The sequence below is a fragment of the Pieris rapae genome, chromosome 2, assembly GCF_905147795.1.
Source record: "Pieris rapae chromosome 2, ilPieRapa1.1, whole genome shotgun sequence".
NCBI lineage: Eukaryota > Metazoa > Arthropoda > Insecta > Lepidoptera > Pieridae > Pieris > Pieris rapae.
In genome coordinates this window covers 2142190-2162697 of record NC_059510.1, presented here as the reverse complement: position 1 = coordinate 2162697, position 20508 = coordinate 2142190, and the positions used below count along the sequence as shown (strand labels likewise).

Sequence of the window (20508 nt, the reverse complement as noted above, 5' to 3'; positions counted from 1 at the left end):
ATGAATCTCTTACACTATACGTCCTTTATGGCACGTCCTTAAGAATTTATTAACATAATTCAATATAAATATTTGACAAAACCAATATTTAACTTAATATTTAGATAACATACTAGATGTCTTATTCATAAAGCTTCATAGAGTATTTATAATGTAACAAGACTTGTTACATTTCATTTATACTTGGAATCATAAAAGTGATAACAGTACATTTAATTACTGTTTGAAATAGTATTTCAATATAATAGTTTATAAATGAGACTGTAATAACTATCAGTAAGTAGGAAATGTGCCTGAGGCCACATAAATGTATTAATGAGGTTGTTGCCAACTGAAACTAAAATGCAAATTTATTCTCCTAGTTGGACGCTTTGACCAATAAGATCAATTAAGCAGCATATTTCTGATGGTACCTGACGTCACAATTTTATATGAACTAAATGTAATGTACAGTGCCATGTTCTTTACAAATAAATAATACAAATAGTGCATCCTTATTTAAAGATTACTTATTTCATACATGTATTATACTGAGGACAGCTTTCTTAATATAGATAGGTATTCTTATTTTTGTAAAAAAAATCGCATAATTTTCTCGTTAAATCAAACGATGACAGTAATGTCTTAAATCAGTCTTTACGTGGTTCCAACTTTCCTCGAAGATAACGTTGATTAGATACCGTTGATCTCTATCAGACGGTTTCTTTTTTCACAACTGTAACAAAAAAAATAATTAACGATATTATTGTCAGTTTGTAAAAATGAAGTTTCAGAAAAATCCAGCAACTGCATGTTGGCTAAATATATTATGTATGATTAATTAAGTTTTATTATAAAACTGGGGGCAAACGGGCTGGAGGCTCTCCTGTTGTTAAGTGATACCACCTATGGACACTCAACGCCAGAGGGCTCGCGAATGCGTTGCCAGCCTTTTATCACTTCGTATGTGTACTTTTTTTCGAAGGACCTTAAGTGTTTCGGAAATAACCAGTGAGTTCCGGAAGTCTGTAAATTTCAATAGCAATACCGATGCCGACGTCTAAGTTCCCCTTAACAATATCTATAGCGCTACTGTCGCAATCTTGGGATCAACTACTCAACATTTAAGTTGGGATCGCTATTACTTAACTAATAATACAATTTATGGCGTCAACATACCTCTATCCTAGTCTCGGCAATGAGTTCCTCATTTCTTAAAAGCTCGTGTTTAAGTCCATTTCTCTTCCTGAAACGTAATAAGTAATTACTTTAGACATAAATAAACAGTCTTATACAGTTACGTACTTTGCTTAGACTGGCTTTACAGCCTCTGCTTAGTTAATAAAGGGCTTGGCTAAATTCTTATCTGGAGAAAGAAAAAACAGACGGCAGGATTACCTAAATGCTTACTTTTATAATCATCAATGGAACAGATACAAGCCAGTATGGTTTATTACTGTGTCTGGGGATTCACTCCAACATAAAAAGTAGGTACACCGTACAGTACATAATATCCAGCAACGATAGATAGTAGGTAATTTCGATTTCAAGTTGGGATTTCTTGTTATCACTAAGTTTTTACATCATTCGTCTTTGATCTTAAAATATAGATAAAATCTAATTTAGCTAAATAATTAGTTTGTTTTATTAATATTTTGTTTTGTATTACTTCAAGTTAAGGTTACTTATATTTTTTTTTATACGATTTGGTTATGCAATATTTGCACTTTACCAACCATATTGCTGTCTTAATTTTATTACTTACTAGGGATTACTTAACTTTTAACTATTATATTATTATTTTTGTATAAATGTAATGAAGTGTGAATGAATAAATAACTAAAGAGCGTTGCAAAATGAAATACTTAGATTCAGTAAGCTTTTATACAATGATTACATATTTCTGTGAAATGGATATGCGCTAATTTCATAGAATATAAAGAAATCGTCCAATTATACTAAATACTACTTAAGGCATCTTAACTTCTTAGCACAAACTATTACATCGAGAGACCAGTTCACCCACACAGACTCAAGAATGACAATATCTATATGGGTTTAAGTATTTACAGTGTAGACGATGGGAAAATAGCCAGTTAACCAAATAAAGTGAAGAAATTACGAGTTTACGGGACGTTGAGCGTTTCCGTCGCTATTGACCGCTTCCTACGCACTCGCGCGCAGGATCGAGTTACAACTTGGCTTCATGCTGAGAAACTACGGGTTTTTATACGGTAACGTGAGTTATGAGGATATTTAATACTTGCTTATTTATGGTTTGATATGACTGAAAATATCACCACCGAATGCAACATTTTATCTCCTGTTTGGTTTCTTTATGGGACCATGGGGAGTGTTTTATATTGATATTTTTATTGCCAGATATGCTGTGTAAATGTTTAACGACTGATATATTATACGTAATAAAATATAAGTAACTAATATAATATTCATAAAATTGTAGAAAAAGTATATCGCCTACTGATTAATAAACATAATATCTCTTATGACTTAGCAAAATTATAGCTACCCAAACTGCATTTAATCTTAACGGACATTTTTATGTAAAGAATACAGCTTCTTGATAAGTGATAACACTCTTGTGACTTCCTGTTAACTGATAAAGATAAGATATTAAGATATTCTTGTTGAAATTTATAAACATACGTCACATGTTAGTAACTGTTTTACTAGATTCAAATTGGAGATCGGTCTATTAATCTTGAATATAATCGAGGATGTGTTCACATCCAATATCGTCGAACAAACTCAGGCAGAAATTCTCCAGTTATGTCACTACCATGACGCCATTGTACAGAGTTTTGACGTGATGATTCTCTTGCCTCGGTTTAGTAGAATTAGGACTCAGTATCAATAGTTCAACGCTTGGTTCAATTTTATTGTTGTTTGTACTTACCTACTTGATTTCGCTAATCGTGTCCGCATGTTAAAGGGACGGCATATTTTCATATTTTTGCATGTAAGTCAATTTGTTTGTCTTAATTGTCTAATACATATATTTTATGTATGAATATAAATCAATTCAATGAAAGAAATATTCGTGTGAAACAAAACAAGGAGATACGTTTTTAAAATTGTCTACACAATTAAGACCTCATTAGTAATCATCCATACAAAATGACTATTGTATGCATAGTAGGCACAAAATACTTACAAATATATCCGTCTCCATACAATAACAGCGGTGTAAGCGAGACATACGATAGTGAGGGTTACGAGTACCATGATACCAGCTGCTGTTCCAACCGGCTCCTCTGAGTACTGTAATTCTTCCGAGTCCTTACGAACTATCTCGCCAGCTGAAATATCAATTATTTTCTTAATGAGATCAATGCTAAACAAATGAAGACTATTAGAACCCACAATGAGGCTATTTTATTTTTGAAATCACTCAGCGCGCGAGAACTTACATAAATGTTGTTTATTTTAGCATATTATATCAAGAAGTAAATATTATTACTGTTTCATGCGCTCTTCATTTCTGAAGGTCGCGTTAGTGGCGCCTCTAGTGATGATTCTAGTTGCCCCTTCTAAAAGGTAGATTCGTGTGGAGTATGTTAGAAACTCCACACTTAGGGCCTGTTTCACAATGTATGGATAAAGTGACAAATAGCTATGCAACACATAAATTATTCGAAAGATAAAAGTTCCGAATAAGATACTTGGCATTTCATGACAAATAGCGCTATCTGACAGTCGTGAAACGCAAAAATACTGTTTATCCTACAAATAAGTAACAAATAGCTTATTTGGAACTTATCCGGACATTGTGAAACAGGCCCTTACTCTAATTATTATTTAACTAATGTATACAATATTTTGTGTACATTACTTAAATCATTATATGTAAAGACAATGTACTCCTAGAATAAAACTACTACTTATACTAAAAAGAAAAGGCAGTAGGCACAAAGTATTGCTTAGGGTTAGAGATAATTAGAATCGCTCGCGTTACGACACAGTCATCTTAGACAATTACTCATATGAATATAATTATTACTATGCAACGATGTCGAATTTCTGCTGAATGAAAATGTGTACGCATAAAAGGCGTGTCACTAAAAGACATTGTCGTACAGTGTACCTGTAATATTATGTACTCATGAAATCGCGTGTAGGTAAACGGACGATAACAATTACGATTACCTACTCGTGTTAAAATGAGTCAGTGGGTTTACAGAACTCATTAAGTGTTTAACACAACTGTGACTAATGTGAAAATCATACAATAATTCAATGTTTAAATATTAAAAAAAAATTACCTTGTAAGAACTCGGCCTGTGAGTCAGGAATGATAGGAACATCAACGCGACCCTCTTCAGCATCTTCTGGAAACGTCGGGAGGTCGATATGTTCTGCGACTTCATCCCTCGAATGCAGCATGTCGAATACTTCAGATCTAAAAATGTATTAATTTATTAAAACTATTTTTATTGCACCTATATTTTCCCTGTCGTTTACAAAGCTCACAGAAACAAAATGGCCTGAAATGAGACCCTGGTACAGTGTGGTTTCTGAAACTTTATGTCGCCTTTACGTCGCCATAACGTGTCCACCACACCTAATTAACTGATCATCTACTTGAATAAATAAAATATCAGTAAATTGTCGCAAAGATGTGATTCCCGTAAGTATTTGGTAATGAGAATTCACACTATCTGTCTGTTTCACTCTGAATATTGAGACAATCTAGTCACCTATAAATACATTGTGAAAAATAATATACAATACATACTTGCTTACACCATCCTTATTATCCACAAGAAGTTTCAACAATGTGGCGTTTGCTTCCAATGTCTTGTAACGACTGTTATCCTCTACTTCCTTCATGAGATTTGGTGGAGTGTCTTGCGCGGAGTTCTCACTGTTACACGTCTTAACAGCTGGAAAAAGTATTGATCTTGAGTTTCTGGATCGCTTATTTGTTGGAAATTAAATTTTAGAATCCAAAATAGCCGAAGTCTACTGGTAAACTTGTCTTAACTTAGCTATCGTTTACAGTTTACACTTATAACCAATATGTTAATAAATCTAATAAAATATAATGGACTCAATTTAAAACGTTCAGACAAGCCATAAATTTTTTTTATTTAATATCGTTTATTACCATACCTAAAGTGACTCGGTTAACGAAATTTCTTTGAGTAATATTACAATATCATAGCAAGAATTTTACAATGAGAATGACAATAAAATTTAAATAACAAAATGTCGATTTATGTAACCTATTTCGAAACAAATGAAAGCATAGTTTCTCGTGGGCGTTTACGGGCTGGTATCACTTACATTCAAGCTTAAATATTACAAGGTGGAGTCTCTTGTCTGTCCATTCTCAAATACGTTTTACACCTATCATAAAATACACTTTTAACACCCGACCTGATAAGTGTTAATATATCTAATTCCTAAACATCAAATTGCTTTCGCAACTGGTTTATTACATAAGCTTTTGACCCATCATATGTACCGTTATCTTTATTCTAAATAGATTACAAGTAGACGCTGCCACTTAGCCTGGCCTTAAGTAAATATTGAAGACTTTTTAGTGACAGCCGACTAAACAGTGTCAGCAGGAGTTGTGTCTTTAACGGTTTATGAAATTGGGTACAAGTTTCTTAAAATATTTACGATTAACACCTCGTGATCTCGAGTGAGTCACTAAACCTCTAGACACTGTAACCTCATAAAGGAGTGAAAGTAAATGGACTGATTTATAGTGTGTCATTCATAATGGGTTTGCGCATTTTGCGCGCAAGATTGACAGATCCCGATTCGCATCAATTTAGCGACTGAACACATAAACTTAAAGCTAAAGCTGTCTTTCGTCTCACAATATAAATCTTAATGTACCTATGACTATGAGTGTAATGTGTGACAATTTTTTGTTCTTTTAATTTTTATCATAAACTTGACTGTTTGACTGATATTGTTTAAGCCACGTACTTCAGATTTTTGTGCTAATAACTTCAAACTAAGTATTTAACGGCAATCGAACCCAAGCGGTGATATGCGATGTACGCGAATTTACAAAGGGGTCTTTTTTACCACTGTAATAATAAGCTACAATTTTTTTTTGTTTAACTAAGTTTACAGTTATTTTGATTCATTCTTTATACAATCAAATGATCGGTAGAACAAAAAGTGCGTGCGGAAAAAGCCCCAATAGATGATCATGTACCAGTATATGTATATACTGTTCACACACTGTATACGTGATAATGATAATATAAATAAATGAAAAATGTGCGTTTACTGCACAAGACGTTGTGCGACAGAATTGCTGTATTTAAAAGTTCTAATATGTAACTACTAAACGAATACATCCACGAATCTCGGGCCTCCCTTTCTCTGTCTCTCTCTCTCTCTCTCTCTCTTAATCGGTCTCAAACGCTCTCTCCCCTTTCTTCGGCAAAAACGCTGCACATCTTCGTGACGAAGTGAAGAGGTTTCACTTCAAAAACTTAAAAAAATGAAGTACATAAAATTTACTCCGACGGAGTAATTAAGAACATTGTTATTACTAACTACAATGTATTACTAATATGTACCTAATGTCCTTATATCGTTATGGACTGATTATAATAATGGCCTCGCAGCACGTACCGTGGCCCTTAGAGTATTCCTTACTTAGGACACGACATGCACCTAAATAGGTATGAGACTTGAACTTAGAAGTTACAGACACATTCATTAGATTCATTAAAGTTAAATTAATGACGCATTGAATAAATTGTAACACATTGGGGTATGGGACTGCCATACTTCTGATAAGGCATTCGAGGCAGTCGTGTTTTCGGGGCTTTGTGTCGTGTAATATGGCATATTAATGAAAAAGTCATGTAATAATCACATAAATCAAGATTGAGAGATGCCCAAATACGCATACGACTGCAATTACGTATGATATTTCATTGAAATTATTTTCAGCCGTTTGGATATAAATACTCAAACTGAAAATAACTTTATTTATATAAGTAACGAAGTACATTTATAAACGTCAACAGAAGTTGTGTTAATTTTATTCTAAATTTACATTTACTACAAGTTCGAAAGTCAAGGGCGTAGAGGGGGCAAGAAACTCTCCGCCATTTCGCCAAGCTTTGAGTGATACAAATTTTTCGAATTGGAGCAAATCAATCCAAAGGATTAGGATCATTAAATCTTAAAATTTTATAAAAACCTTTATTGATTAATTTACGTGCGTATACTTACTCACATACTAATAACGTTAATTATTTCATACATTCTATCAATGAAATACGTTGCTTATAAAGTTTTTTCGTTGTGTGTAGGATTTCTGTTGGAGAAAGCGCATACTTTTAAATTTTCTTGGATAGAGTACTGCATACTAAACAGGTTCTTAGTAAAGATATTTACATCAATTAGTTTCCTTAATGCATAGATTACGAGGGACGTAACTGCGATAGTTTTATTTATTATTATTAAATATTAAAAAATCCATTTTATAAATAAATAAAATAATTATTTTCTTCCTATCATGTCATATCTATTTTCTTATTATTTTGGAAGAACCCTTCCGCAGGTAAAGACCTCCTTCAGGGATTTTTTATGTAATAGGAGGCAGTCGGGCATCTGGCTCACCATATGTTCAGTGATACCGCCGATAGACACTCACAATGTCAAACCCCCGGTACCTAAGTCTTGGGTGAGTTGCATCCTCTACTTCGTTTCTCAATCCCTCCCTCCATATGATTATTATGTTTTTATTAGTCTTTTTGGCGACGAGTATTTTTGGCCTAATGCCTGTCAACCCTGAACTCTGAACGCACGATGCGTTCAAAACGGGCACAAATGGAATTTGTATGCTTTTAAGTTTTAACATTCGCTTTTTTTGAATTACTCAGGGAACATTGGAATTGGAGTTGGTTGGAACCTTGAAACAATGAATTGAAATTTTTGAGAACTATTTGTAATATTTTTAACAGATACCCTAATCAACTGTATTATTAATTTCGATATTCTACCTATATTCAATTATTCATTCATAGAAATCTTTGATTTATGTATGTGTAGTAAACAATATTCCATTAGTCATTACAAGTATGATTTTCACAGATGTAAGGAAGCTGACTCATCCGGAAAACACTTGTTAATAAATCGCTACCCGGAAGTTAAGTTAGGAATGATATTACCAAGATGTTCTTGGAAGCTCTCAGCTTTTTATACAGATAGAAGTCAGTCAATGAACACTCTGTTAACGTCCAATAATTAAGATGAAGGTTAATTTATAATAAAATAATAATCTTTTTTTAAATCATCAATATTTAAGGAAGCAAACAAAAAGGAAATTGATCAACTCGTACCCTAGTTTATCCGCGTCAATGCAGTCATAGCATGTTTATAATATACATATTACACCTAGATTTAATTGCATTGAATAAACAAGTATATAAAACCGTTTACCTAATAAAAAGGGCTAATCCGGTGATTTATGAGCTACAAAAAAAGTTGCTAGACTAATATCGCAATGATGTATGGTGCAATTTGTGCAATCTATAGGTTACGTTCTAGTTATAATTCACACAGTATTTTATAATCTACTACAGTCGCTAGAACACTAAGGAAATGCATTCGAACGACTGCCGTGCACCAAGTTAGTTTTTTTTCTGTTTGACTTGAATCGGAATTAGACTTAAAAATAGAGGATTTGCGTCAGTTACAGTAGACCGATCAGCTCCTCCAGGTCTATAGAAAAGAAAAAGAAATAAAGCATGCAATCTAAAGCCAGACCTTTAAGGGGACTGACGCGCCACCCGATTATTAAGATTATATTAATCTGTATCTATTTTACATCAAAATCAAAGCATGTATTAAAATTACATTCCTGTAAATTTATTTCGTATGTCAATATCAATAATGAAGTCTGAAGTCTAAAGCAAAATAGAATAAAATTCGATAAACGCAGGTTGATTACAACAAAGACGTATTATAGAATAAGAAATCAGTGTTCACATCAAACACGTTTAATAAACCATAGTTTCTGCACCTGCTTGTAACGGAAACAAGGCTGCATTCGTTTCCACACATTGATTCAGATTATCTTTGAACACATCGAACAGCTTTAATTACAAAGCAGGAAGGGTCGTAAATGCTTGTGTCTGTCTATGTATAATGTATAGCACGAGTTTCTTTAGCGTGCATCCTCATACAAGAAACATTTTTAATTCATTAGTTTTGCTTAACAAGTTTAATATCGCGCTCCTAGCTGTGATTCTTCAAGTAAACTCACGTTAAACTGTACACGGTTTATTGTTACATAAAACTGATTTTTTTACGATCTTACGTTTGTAATATAAGGTAATAAATAATTTTCTTTCGCTCGCTGTTTTCTAACAACATAACAAACAAAAAGTAGTAATAAATTTGTATTATGTCTAATCAACAATTTCGACCTTCATGTCTAGCAAATTTAATTAAAGACAGGTTATATAATAAACTATTAAAAACATCACGCGGAGGACTCAAGCAAAACATCGGTATGAAACCCGTATACATTCATATCTGAAACCCATAGACCCAAAATTTGAAGAGGTATGTCTGGCACGTAAACTGCCTACCTGAACTTCTATGAAAAATATAGAAAAATCATCGATAAAACGGCATATATCTGTGTCCAAGATGCATCATTCATACAAAGTTCGCAACTATTATTCAAATGAACACCAATGTATTTCCATAATTTTCCCAATGTTATTTTGCAAAACCTATTGAAGATTCCGATACATATGAATACAATACAACATTGCGTCGGAGCAAAAACTGAATCGACCATCGTCAGACACATGTGATTACATCTTTTCAAGCCTCTTTATAAAGGTATTCATTTATTTTCATTAGTCACCATTATGGTTCTTTTTTCTTTCCGCTATGTGGTTGTGCGAGTTATTTTTACCCACGTCAAATCGCGGTATAATTTGATTTATTCTTTTACTCTGGCTTTTGGCCGATTGTTATACTTTTTTATTTCATTTATTGATTCAAACGCAATTCAGAAAGACTTTTAAACTTACAGTCTGGACAGCCGCACCATAGTATTCATTATGATGTCCAAGAATATACTTGATTAATACATTTAAAGCAAGATGGCACACCATATTAAATTAATAAAAATGAATCGCAGAATATCTTGCTCATAACTCGAAGACGGTTAGACTATTCGAGTATTTTTATTTATTGTTTCCTTGAACTGTCAGAAAAGTTTTTAGGTAGAGGAAAATTGCATGAAAAAACCTAAAAACTAGTTTTAAAAACGATGAAATTGTGAAACGAAGTTCACGGAGAATAGTATCTAATAAAATTTGTGCACCAAAATACACTTTTACCGAATTGACATGTTTAAACTATATCTGCAAAGTTCACAAAACGTGGGGACAGTTTTATACATGAAGAAATGTGAATAGTAATGTTTTTCTCGTATTGTATTGTTTGTCAGCTTCGCAAATATTATAGCTTTACATGGCAACACAGTGAAATTCTATCACGTGCCATAACCTTTTACGACTTTCGTTCTTGTGCTTAGAGAAATGCAATCCTAAGGGATAATAGTCGACAGTAATGAATAATTTTAATTCAAGTATGAAGCATTGTATAATCAACACGCAATGTATTACAATTAAAAGTCCTTCATTATGTTTTAACATTTTCTTGAGCTGTGTAAATATTAAAATAAATTCACCCCAGAAATCAGAGAGAAAAAAGGATTATTGCTCTCCTAAAATTGAGCAAACATTACCAAGAGTTGCGTGTTTTTATATCATACTTTTTATGTGTTTTTATATAACTTTTTATCATATAGATTAAATGAATGCTTCAGAAACAAATAACCCAATGGGGCTACAATGGTATGGGCCTCAGGTTTCTGTATCTGTTTCGTTGTCATTTATTTTTATCTTAGTCAAGTAGGTGATTGAGCTTGAATTCCATGATACGCTGTCGATATTAGGTTTAGATCTAAAAAGAGGCATGCCAGTTCAAGCCGTCACCATGCGAGCGAATATGCACATAGAAAGTCCATTGGCGCACAGCCGGGGTCAAAACGACCTCGGTGATGTCGGACGCTGAAACCAATAAATTCAAATTCGAAAATCAAATTTAAAAATCAATTATTCATGTAGGTAACATAATGTACACTTATGAACGTCAAAAAAGGTTTTACATTTACTGCCAGTTCTCAAATCAAGGGCGTAGAACGGAAGAGAAGAACTGACAATAAACTCTCCGCCACTGTTTTTAGTCGCAATTTTTCTTTATTTTACACAACGTTCGTATGGAACTGCAACAATTTCACCTTATGACATCCTAAGTAATAATGCCTGGCCTATCAAAATCGGCTCACATTTAATTTATAATAGAGGCTTTTGTTTCGAAGCCTTTAACCACAGAATTTTACTATTCGGTATAGAAAAACGATACGACGTGATACATGGAGGGTAAAGAATATCCAAAAATTGCGTGACGTAATACTTGAACGATCCCGACGGTGAAATAATATGACTCGAAACGCCCTCCCAGTGATACCAAAAATCGCTTCTGCGCAGGCAAGGACATTTGTTCAAGATAATTGCCGGTAAATGTACGTACATTTTAATAATTGCCAACACTGTTACTGACATGCGAGATTGTTAAAACATATACGAATTAATCCGATTCAACAACACTCGTGCATGTAAGATTATTCGTATTGTATCTTTAATCCCTCCAGAACATGACTGATTTATGATAATGTAAATCGTGTGAGGAAAACATATTTTTCTTAGCTGGTGAAAGACAGTACAAACTGTACAGACTCTGCACAGTATATAGCTGGAACTTTCCATGTACAGCAGATGAGCATCACAGTTCAGCGAGAAGTATCAGTCACTATGAATAAAAATACAATTCTTCAGTTATTAAATTTTCCGGTTATAACAATTATTGCAACATTTCTTCATCACGAAAGAAAAAAAAGCTTTATTAAACTCAATACTCATACTAAAAAGGATATTATTAATTAAAAGAAAAAAAAGCTCTAGCCCGTACACTAGGATCTTGTATCGTAGGCATGACTTTTCTCAACATTAGAACGATATAGAGAATCACTAAATCATTGTTTTTTATTCAAATTTGAAAGTTTAGCAAAACTAATTACAATGACCATTCTTAACTACAAAAAAAAATAATTAGTAATACATTGTATAAAAAGGTTTCGTTATAATTAGAATTCCGGTTCTTAATCATTTGAACATCGTGACTGTGTTTAATTAAAAAGAAAAGTTCCTCGCTGCAATGTGGAAAGTTCTTGCCTCTTGGGGACGCACAAAATCACTGAGGTGACGCAAAACCAGTTTTATGCAGTTTGTATTTAGAAGCCGGCCTTTATACATAAGTTAGGGGTGCCACCTTTAGTAACGATGTACGATGATGAAATTTATAATGAGCGCAGTTTTTTTTAATTTTATAAAATACGAGAGCAAAAGAGCCTACGTTTTTTTATAGTATCTTTATAGCTGAAGGTTTAACTTTAGAAGAACAATGCTGGGAGTCAATTTCATAGTTCGTTAGTTCTGAATATTACACACAAAAATCCTTCACATATGCTTTTTGGTCACTTGTAATAAAACCTCAAAAACCTCGAATTCATGAACCTGCCACGAATACACGACTTCAGGGCCTACCAGCCCGAAATACATAGTTTCCGAGATTTGAACGTGACCTTCCAGTTATAGTCAAGTGATTTAAGTTTAACCCAATTAAATAAGCCTAATTACAATAATGTAGATATAAAAATCCGTATCACCTTGACGTCCGTCGTTTTTAAACATACACCACCGCTATGTGGAACCAGCTGCCTGCTGAAGTAATTCTGAGCCGATTGGACTCAGGACCTTTAAGTAAAGAGCGTACCAATTCCTGAAAGGCAGGCAATGTACTTGCGAGCCTTTTGGCAATGTTAGTGTCCATAGGCACTTAACATCAGATTTTTTTTTATTTCTAATAAATTAAAAATAACTGTTACTAATATAATTAGTTTTATATTAATTACTTTTGTAAATCTAATTTCATCTTAATAATAATAATAATTCAATTAAATATTTTTATTATTCTGTATTTTGTTTGTTGACAGCCCTACATAAAATAATCGCCATTGAAAGTGGTAAGATTTCTTGTTCGGTCAACTTTTCGAATCTTAAGTTACCAAGCATGGTTTATGCATGAATTGATGGATAATTTTGCTATACAAGAGAAAGCTGTTAATGTTCTAAATCTCAAAATAACTTTACCACTGTGTGAGGTCCAGAGGTAATATTTTTTTATATATAAGACGAGCAAAGACCCTTCTATCTTTAATACTAAAATAGGAGTTATCATAAGTCTAATCAGTAAATACCTATTGAACTATCGCATATAGGATAGTTAACATTTAAATTTGTCGCTTGACGAATTTGTCATTGTCATGATTGATATAAAATATTTATACATTTAACTGGCTATTACAACATTCCCCGCGGTTTTAACTGAGTTAATTCCGTCAAAGCGTGAATAATTATGCTTAGTAAAAAAATATTAGATTGGAGATATTTTTGCTACCAATTGTCTCGGCAAACATTGAGATATAATTTTATAAAAGAGAAAGCGTATCCGTTATGCTGTGACTAAATAAATCATAAATGAAAGTGATTTTAGTAAAAATTGCGCTATTGTTAGATTAAAGGAACCTTTAATACGGTTTACGCTTAGACAGAGACGTGACTTACCGCAAATATTACTCTAATAAGTGAAATTTCAATACGGTTTTGACATACAAGAGTTGTGGTTAGCGCTAATTCGACTCTGAATCTTGTTGAAAACCAAAAGCTAGAGACCAATTATTTGCGTCAGATGTGACCTGTATATGGCCCTACCAACCCTTAGACATACTTGCAACTGGTCTGCCGCGCTATTTTATTATCTTTTTTGTGTTTTACTATTTTAACTATTAAACCAATTTTAATGCTCTAGCCATAAAGCTTATGTTTGAGTGACATAAGCAATAGTAATCATTGATTGTTATTTATGTTATCATCGTTAAAAATTATCGCGCGGGAAAGCAAAATAATGTTATACTGACTAAAAGTAAAATTTATGAAAATTACTATATACATTATTAGTGTCGCTTTTCTTTTTATAGAAGGCAGATGCTTTTATGCTAGATTAAACATTATTAGTTAGACCTTGTCTTTGGCAAACTAAACTTAGTATTTGCCTGCACATGGCTAATTGATTTCGTAAGAGTCCCAGAGAAACCATTAATGTGTAGTTAGAATACAATAAATGTTGTGTTTATTTGACGAGTTTCCGAAGTTCGTACAAATTCAACTTCTGCGTATTATTCATATTTACTCATGTAAATAATTAAATAGTTATTGTGTTGTTAACATAAGCTGTAAAATAGCGAAAGCCACGAAGACATGCCAGTCACGAATAACTTATTACAGAGAACCTTGTTTCAAATCTTTGTGTTTAAATATCTTTGTATTCTGTGTATATTATTATTCTAATAACCACAAAGTTTTTAACCTAAAGGGAGATTGATTTTAACTTAAATTTGAATGGCAATTGTATTAGTTGATTCAATTTTAGTTTAACGTTTAAATAGACAACAAAGTTGTCATAGTAAAAACTCAACGTTATTGAGGTTAACATGTTTGTTAATTAGATTAATGTACCAGTTTTTAAAGGATTCTAATATTTGGTGGCCAAAGCAATCATTGCGTCAAACTTGAATTCAGATAAATAATATATAATTAGTTATATATTTTTACGAATAATCTGTAAAAAGATATTTTATTATTTAAAACATATAAACATTCTTTAAGTAAGTTAGAATTTTACTTGTTAATTGGGCATGGATTCTAAGTGTTAAAGGTGATATGTAAGATTGAGGTTTCGTAGTTTAGTAGAGCCCGGTAAGTGGTGAGCCTCCAAGCGATCAGTATCAACCACATTATGCAATTTTACTGAGGCTATTTATTTACATGTACCTACCTGTATATTGTTAATCTCTATCCCTATCTTAGTCACGTTTACAAAACCTCGAAAGGTCACGCTCGGGTAAGCGCTAAATGAGAATAATATTCATTCACTGACAGTGAATCATTATGCTAATACGAATACGACAGACATAAATACGAATTTATGGAATTATGTAATCTGTAAAGAACTGCTCTGATCGTGACATTTAAGGTTTTATTTCTGTGAAAACTTAGAGTTAAAAGTTTCCTGTGTATCTGTGGTCAGGGGTTTATAGGAAAGCTGCATTATAAATCTATAGAGATTAAGGCATATCTACTTAAAAACTTATAAGTTCGTAAAATTATTGATCAATTGTTTTGGTACACTCATTTCGATTATTGCTGGGCCGATCTTTTTCAGAAGTTTCGTTAAGAACAAGAAATACAAAACTTCTATGACAATTTGGTACTTTTCATTAACCAGCAGGTGATGCCACATCGTGAAAAATATTTAATATTGTTCGAGTCTATTAAAACTTTGCCATATTAACGCCATCTATTGCCAAACGTATAAACGAATTTAAACGCGTTAATATCCGTTTAAGTTTTATTTTCCATTTTCATAGATTTGTATTCACTTAATGTTATATATTTGCGTCATTGATTCACAAAGAACTTACCGCACTTATCATTCATTACGATCATCGCGATTTAATTACATTTTAATGACAACCCGATTTCTGTGAAATACTTACTTCATAATAACCCAAGCGCCTAACTACCTTATGTGAATCATTGTTTTTTTTGTTAAAATATCCGTTTTCCGTATGTTAAGATTTTCCTACACTCAGGAAATAATAAAAATAACTGGTTTATGACAAATCTTTTTAGCGGTTTTTATAAATATATATATAATAAATTGTTATATAATTCATTACAAATACTAAAAAAAGCACAAGTAAAGATAAAAAAAATTTAAGGTTTACTAAACCTGGATTTAGTAGGCAGTGATGCTTAGCTTAAGAATAAAATAAAGAAATTAAAGCGACCTCCTCCAAGCAACCTCTGTGAGGAAAAAAAATAGGTGAACGCTCGAGGAACAAAACTAAACTTCTTACTTAGACATTAATAATAGAACAAAACTAAGCAATCTAAACATACGTAGACAATGTAAAGACCGTAAAAAAGGACACACATACATAAGCTCGAAATAACTTTCAGTCAACTCTAAGGGCCTGTTTCACAATGGATAAAGTACCAAAAAACTATGCAACACATAAATTATTCGAAAGATAAAAGTTCCAAAAAAGATACTTCGCGTTTCATGACGAATAGCGCTATCTGACAGCCGTGAAACGCAAAATTACTGTTTATCCTACCAATAAGTAATAAATAGCTTATTTGGTACTTATCCGGACATTGTGAAACAGGCCTTAAGACATTTAATGTATGTTTCAGTTATGGGGTCATTATTTGTTTATAATATTAACAAACACGATTTCAACAAAATACCAATTAACGTTGATAAACATGCTATCTAAGGTAAACTTACCTAATACGAACACGACGAACAAACAAGTGAACTGCGGTGTCGCCATTGGACAATCTGTAATATTATTTATTGGTTATACACAATAATCCTTAACTATGATATAGTAGGCACATAAATACTCTGCGGTTGTAAAAGCTTAAGCGAAGTTGTAAATTAAACGGATACTGAGAAAGAGAAAATATTATGAAATGGCAAAACGATGGTAATCAAAGCGGCGAAATCTTTGCCTGAAAAATCTAAACCATGCAATAAAATGACTAATCTAAAGTTATTAATGAAGGAAAATGAATGGGAAATTTGTTACAAGACTTATTAATTTTCCCAGCAGTACAGCGCATGTATTGTTTATTTTTTTGTGTCGTAAAACGTATGTTAATTGAAAAAACTTTATTTGTAAGATACTATTACAAAAGCTATTTTGTCATAAGAATAGTATTTCCTTATTGGTTTATTTAATAATGTCGATCGTTGCATTATAATTAATATTATACTATTATAATATTACAATATAATATTCAACCTGTAAGCTCTCACCATCGCGGTCGCCTCTTATTAATTTACGTGTCTAACTAATAAATCTCTCGCAGGATTCAAACTTTAGTCATTCTAAGAATAAACACAAAGGATCGCAAGGATAGCTTTCAGCAATCCATTAAGAGTTTTATTTAATTCCCAATCACTATAACTTAAGTGAAATTAATTATAATATAATAATATTTTAAATAAAACTTTAATATCAAATAATTACCTATTAATTGCAAATCCACAGGGAAAACACTGTACAATCACTTTAGTCACTCGCGGTTGCCTCACGTGCGCACGCGCCGGTGTCTTACAGCATTCTGCAACCGGCTGTTTGAACTTTCGAGGGAGGGATTCCGATGACCTCAGTAGCTCGATTTATCCAGAAAGTGCCCAGTCGATAATACCAAACATACATAAAATCGATCAATTCGCCCAATATATATTCTATTTTTTATTTTCAAGTAATTTTTGTATTTCGCTTCTTTAATTTTTAATTTCTATTTCGTATTATATAAAAAGGAATTAAATATATGTTTCGATTACATAACCTATGCATAGAAGAATCAAGATAGATAGATACATTTAAAGGTAAAATATTATGTTCGCAATTTGTATTGTCACTCATATATTATGTATATCTAACGCATTGTTAGCACATCATGCAAATTATAATTATTATAACAACAAATAAATGTAATGTATAAAGCTTACAATTTACCTAAAAGATTATTTCACACAAGCTATGGGAATATACGAACAGCAAAAAGTATTATATGTAAATGCACGTGCTAAGATCACTTACGAGGAACATAGATGTTATGTTACGAATGTCGAATGAATTATTTTTGTTTTTACTTATTTCATTTTGATACTTTATTTGATATTTTGAACGTGTTTATAACCAACAGAAGGTAAAGCACCTTAAGTAGTTAATATTTAATATTGAGACTTACGCCCAAACACCTAACCTATCGCCATTCAATTTTAAACATCTGAGATAGACATCTCAATCCAAATAGTAATAGCCATCTGTCGATACAAGCTATCCATGGTACGTCGAGACGGATCGGTGTATGTGGATAGACCTTTGTATGAAAATGACAGTTCAACTGTGCCAATACCAGTTTTTAACTATGTACATATAATATACTTTAAATGATTAAAAAGCTATTTGATATGTTTAAACATGGACATGTCTATATTAATATTATTTGTACGGTTTTATTTACTTTATTTGGTTTATATTGATTGTCAAATATGAGTGTAAAGAGCGAAGTAATCACATTCTATCCGTCACTAAAAATGTATTATATAGTCTTCGTAGGGTTTGTAGCGCTAAACATTAGAGCACGAAAGGTACCTAACCCATAAGCTTTTACTAGAATATATATTTTTTTAAATAGTAGGGAATATTCCTAAACGTTATTAGTAAGCGATTTAATAATTATTTCATTAGTAATTAATGATCCTCAAATTGCCTTATGTTTTTCTATGAGTAACGTACAATTTTAATTGATCAAATTAAACCTCTATGGTTATTAACGCATATTTAGTGCTAGTTTCATTTCCCAGACAAAACATAATTGTTTCGGATTTAAATCACCTCCTTTTGCATTTTAAGTACATATTTCCAGATCTCACCATGACCTCGGCTAGTTGTTTAGAAAATTAAATCAAAAGAAAAAAATGAAATTTCTTTATTTGTTCAGCAATATGTACGATAGGATTCAGATTGAGGCATCTCTAGTAAGTCAGAGACCTGTGACAGGGAAGCCCTTCTTTAAATTAACAAAGTTTCAACCAGTCGTATTCAATTCAAAATTGATTTAAAAAAAACGAGGGTAGGTGTTAAAAATAATAAAATAAAAAAATAATAAATGAGAAACATGTATATTATGTTTTATAGCGCGTGAAGACACACTATATAAAAAACGATTAGAAGACAGTTTCAACAGATTATTTTGTTGTATTCTTAGTTATTATCTACGTGAAAGTAGTAGTAGTAATGTCAATGACAGATCAGTCAGCAGCAATAAATTAATCTAAACAAACTGTAATTCAAAATTTCAAAAAAATGTAATAAATAAAAGTAATTTTAAAATTAAATACAATAAATCATTTTATGATTACACAATAATGATTTTTTCTAATCTTATTTGTTGTACCTGAATCCCGGATATCATGAAAGATGTTGCCTATATATTAAATATGTTTTCTTTGTAATGATTTTTTTATAATGAAACATGCAAGGAAAAGATTTTGCCCCTGCAACGATTGCTGTAAGAATAAAGCTTACAAACGAAATGATAATATTAACAGAATTTGTAACATTGAAGATGAATTGAAACATAAACAAGAAGAATTACTATGCATTGATAAACAGTTACAAAAGAAAAGGAAACAGTTAAACAAACTCGAGCTAAAAGATAAATCGAATACAACTTCTAAACTAAAGCAAGCAGAGAGAAAATTATTTATCGTAACAAAAGCTATAGAAAAATGCAAAAAGTATGAAAAATCCAAAAAGTTACAAAATGGGGCACCCGTGCATAAGTTTTTTGATAAAATCATAAAAACGGATAAAGATTTAAAAAGCATAGCGAATGTGAATAAGTACGATTTATTAGGGAATATGCGAAGAATTTTGCTTCAACCCCCGCAAGTTAATGCAGTTTCCCCTTGTCACACTAGATTCTCCACTCCCTCTAAGTCTGAAAGAAAATGGAACGCCTCTGCTCGAGATTGCTATCTCATGTCTTTACAAAGAACGCCTCAATTATGGATTTATCATCGATGGCCTCAATTTTATCCCCAATATTTGAGCGCTAGAGCACAGTGGAGGAATTTACGAGTTTTCTTAATGTTTTTGCTTGGAATATTGTTTTGGGTACCGGCATTCCTTTGCTTAGAAATATTTAAGTGCTGTTTTTGTGCCTGTTGCTGTGACAGATGAAATTAAATTTCGTATATGCAACTAAAGTTATTCTTGGTTTTTTTATTATAAAATAATTACAAATATTATAAGCTAATTGAGTAACCATACAAATTTATCAATACTTTTATTCAGTTTGTAAATAATAACTAAAGAACTACTACTACTAGTATCGGCCGATCGTGAATTATTACGGCTTTGTGAGACGGTCATGCGAAAACACCCTGACCAAAAAAATAGCGACGGGGAATTCCTCGTTCCGTTAGACCGGGATACCAACCGTATGATTATTTTTTTTAAATTCAAAATACAGCCTATTGTTTTCACGGAGCCCTTAAATAAATCCAACCCTCACTAGATGCTTTCGGCTATAGAAGATTATAAAAAGCAAAGAAACTATAATATGTTACTCGTTCTAAGTTGCGCTTTAATTGAAGAAATAGGAAAATACATCCCGACTTCACAACAAACCAGGCGTCAACAGAATATCCAATTAATATAATGGTCTA

At 32.2% G+C, this 20508-nt stretch overlaps 1 protein-coding gene across 2 annotated transcripts; it reads right to left on the bottom strand.

The window, feature by feature from the left end:
* Positions 1-12: 12 nt before the first annotated feature.
* LOC110995190 lies at positions 13-17386 on the bottom strand. 2 transcript variants are annotated; one of them, XM_022262243.2, is made up of 8 exons: positions 17291-17386; positions 16543-16596; positions 4736-4883; positions 4263-4399; positions 3155-3299; positions 1159-1225; positions 703-715; positions 13-670 (listed from the first exon to the last, which is right to left on the bottom strand). In XM_022262243.2, exons 2-7 carry the CDS (start codon positions 16586-16588, stop codon positions 710-712), a joined length of 549 nt encoding a protein of 182 aa, XP_022117935.2. In that variant the 5' UTR covers positions 16589-16596; positions 17291-17386; the 3' UTR covers positions 13-670; positions 703-709. The 2 variants fall into 2 exon arrangements, with proteins under 2 accessions (XP_022117935.2, XP_022117934.2); XM_022262242.2 differs by having other exon boundaries at positions 13-715.
* Between the last annotated feature and the right edge of the window lie 3122 nt (positions 17387-20508).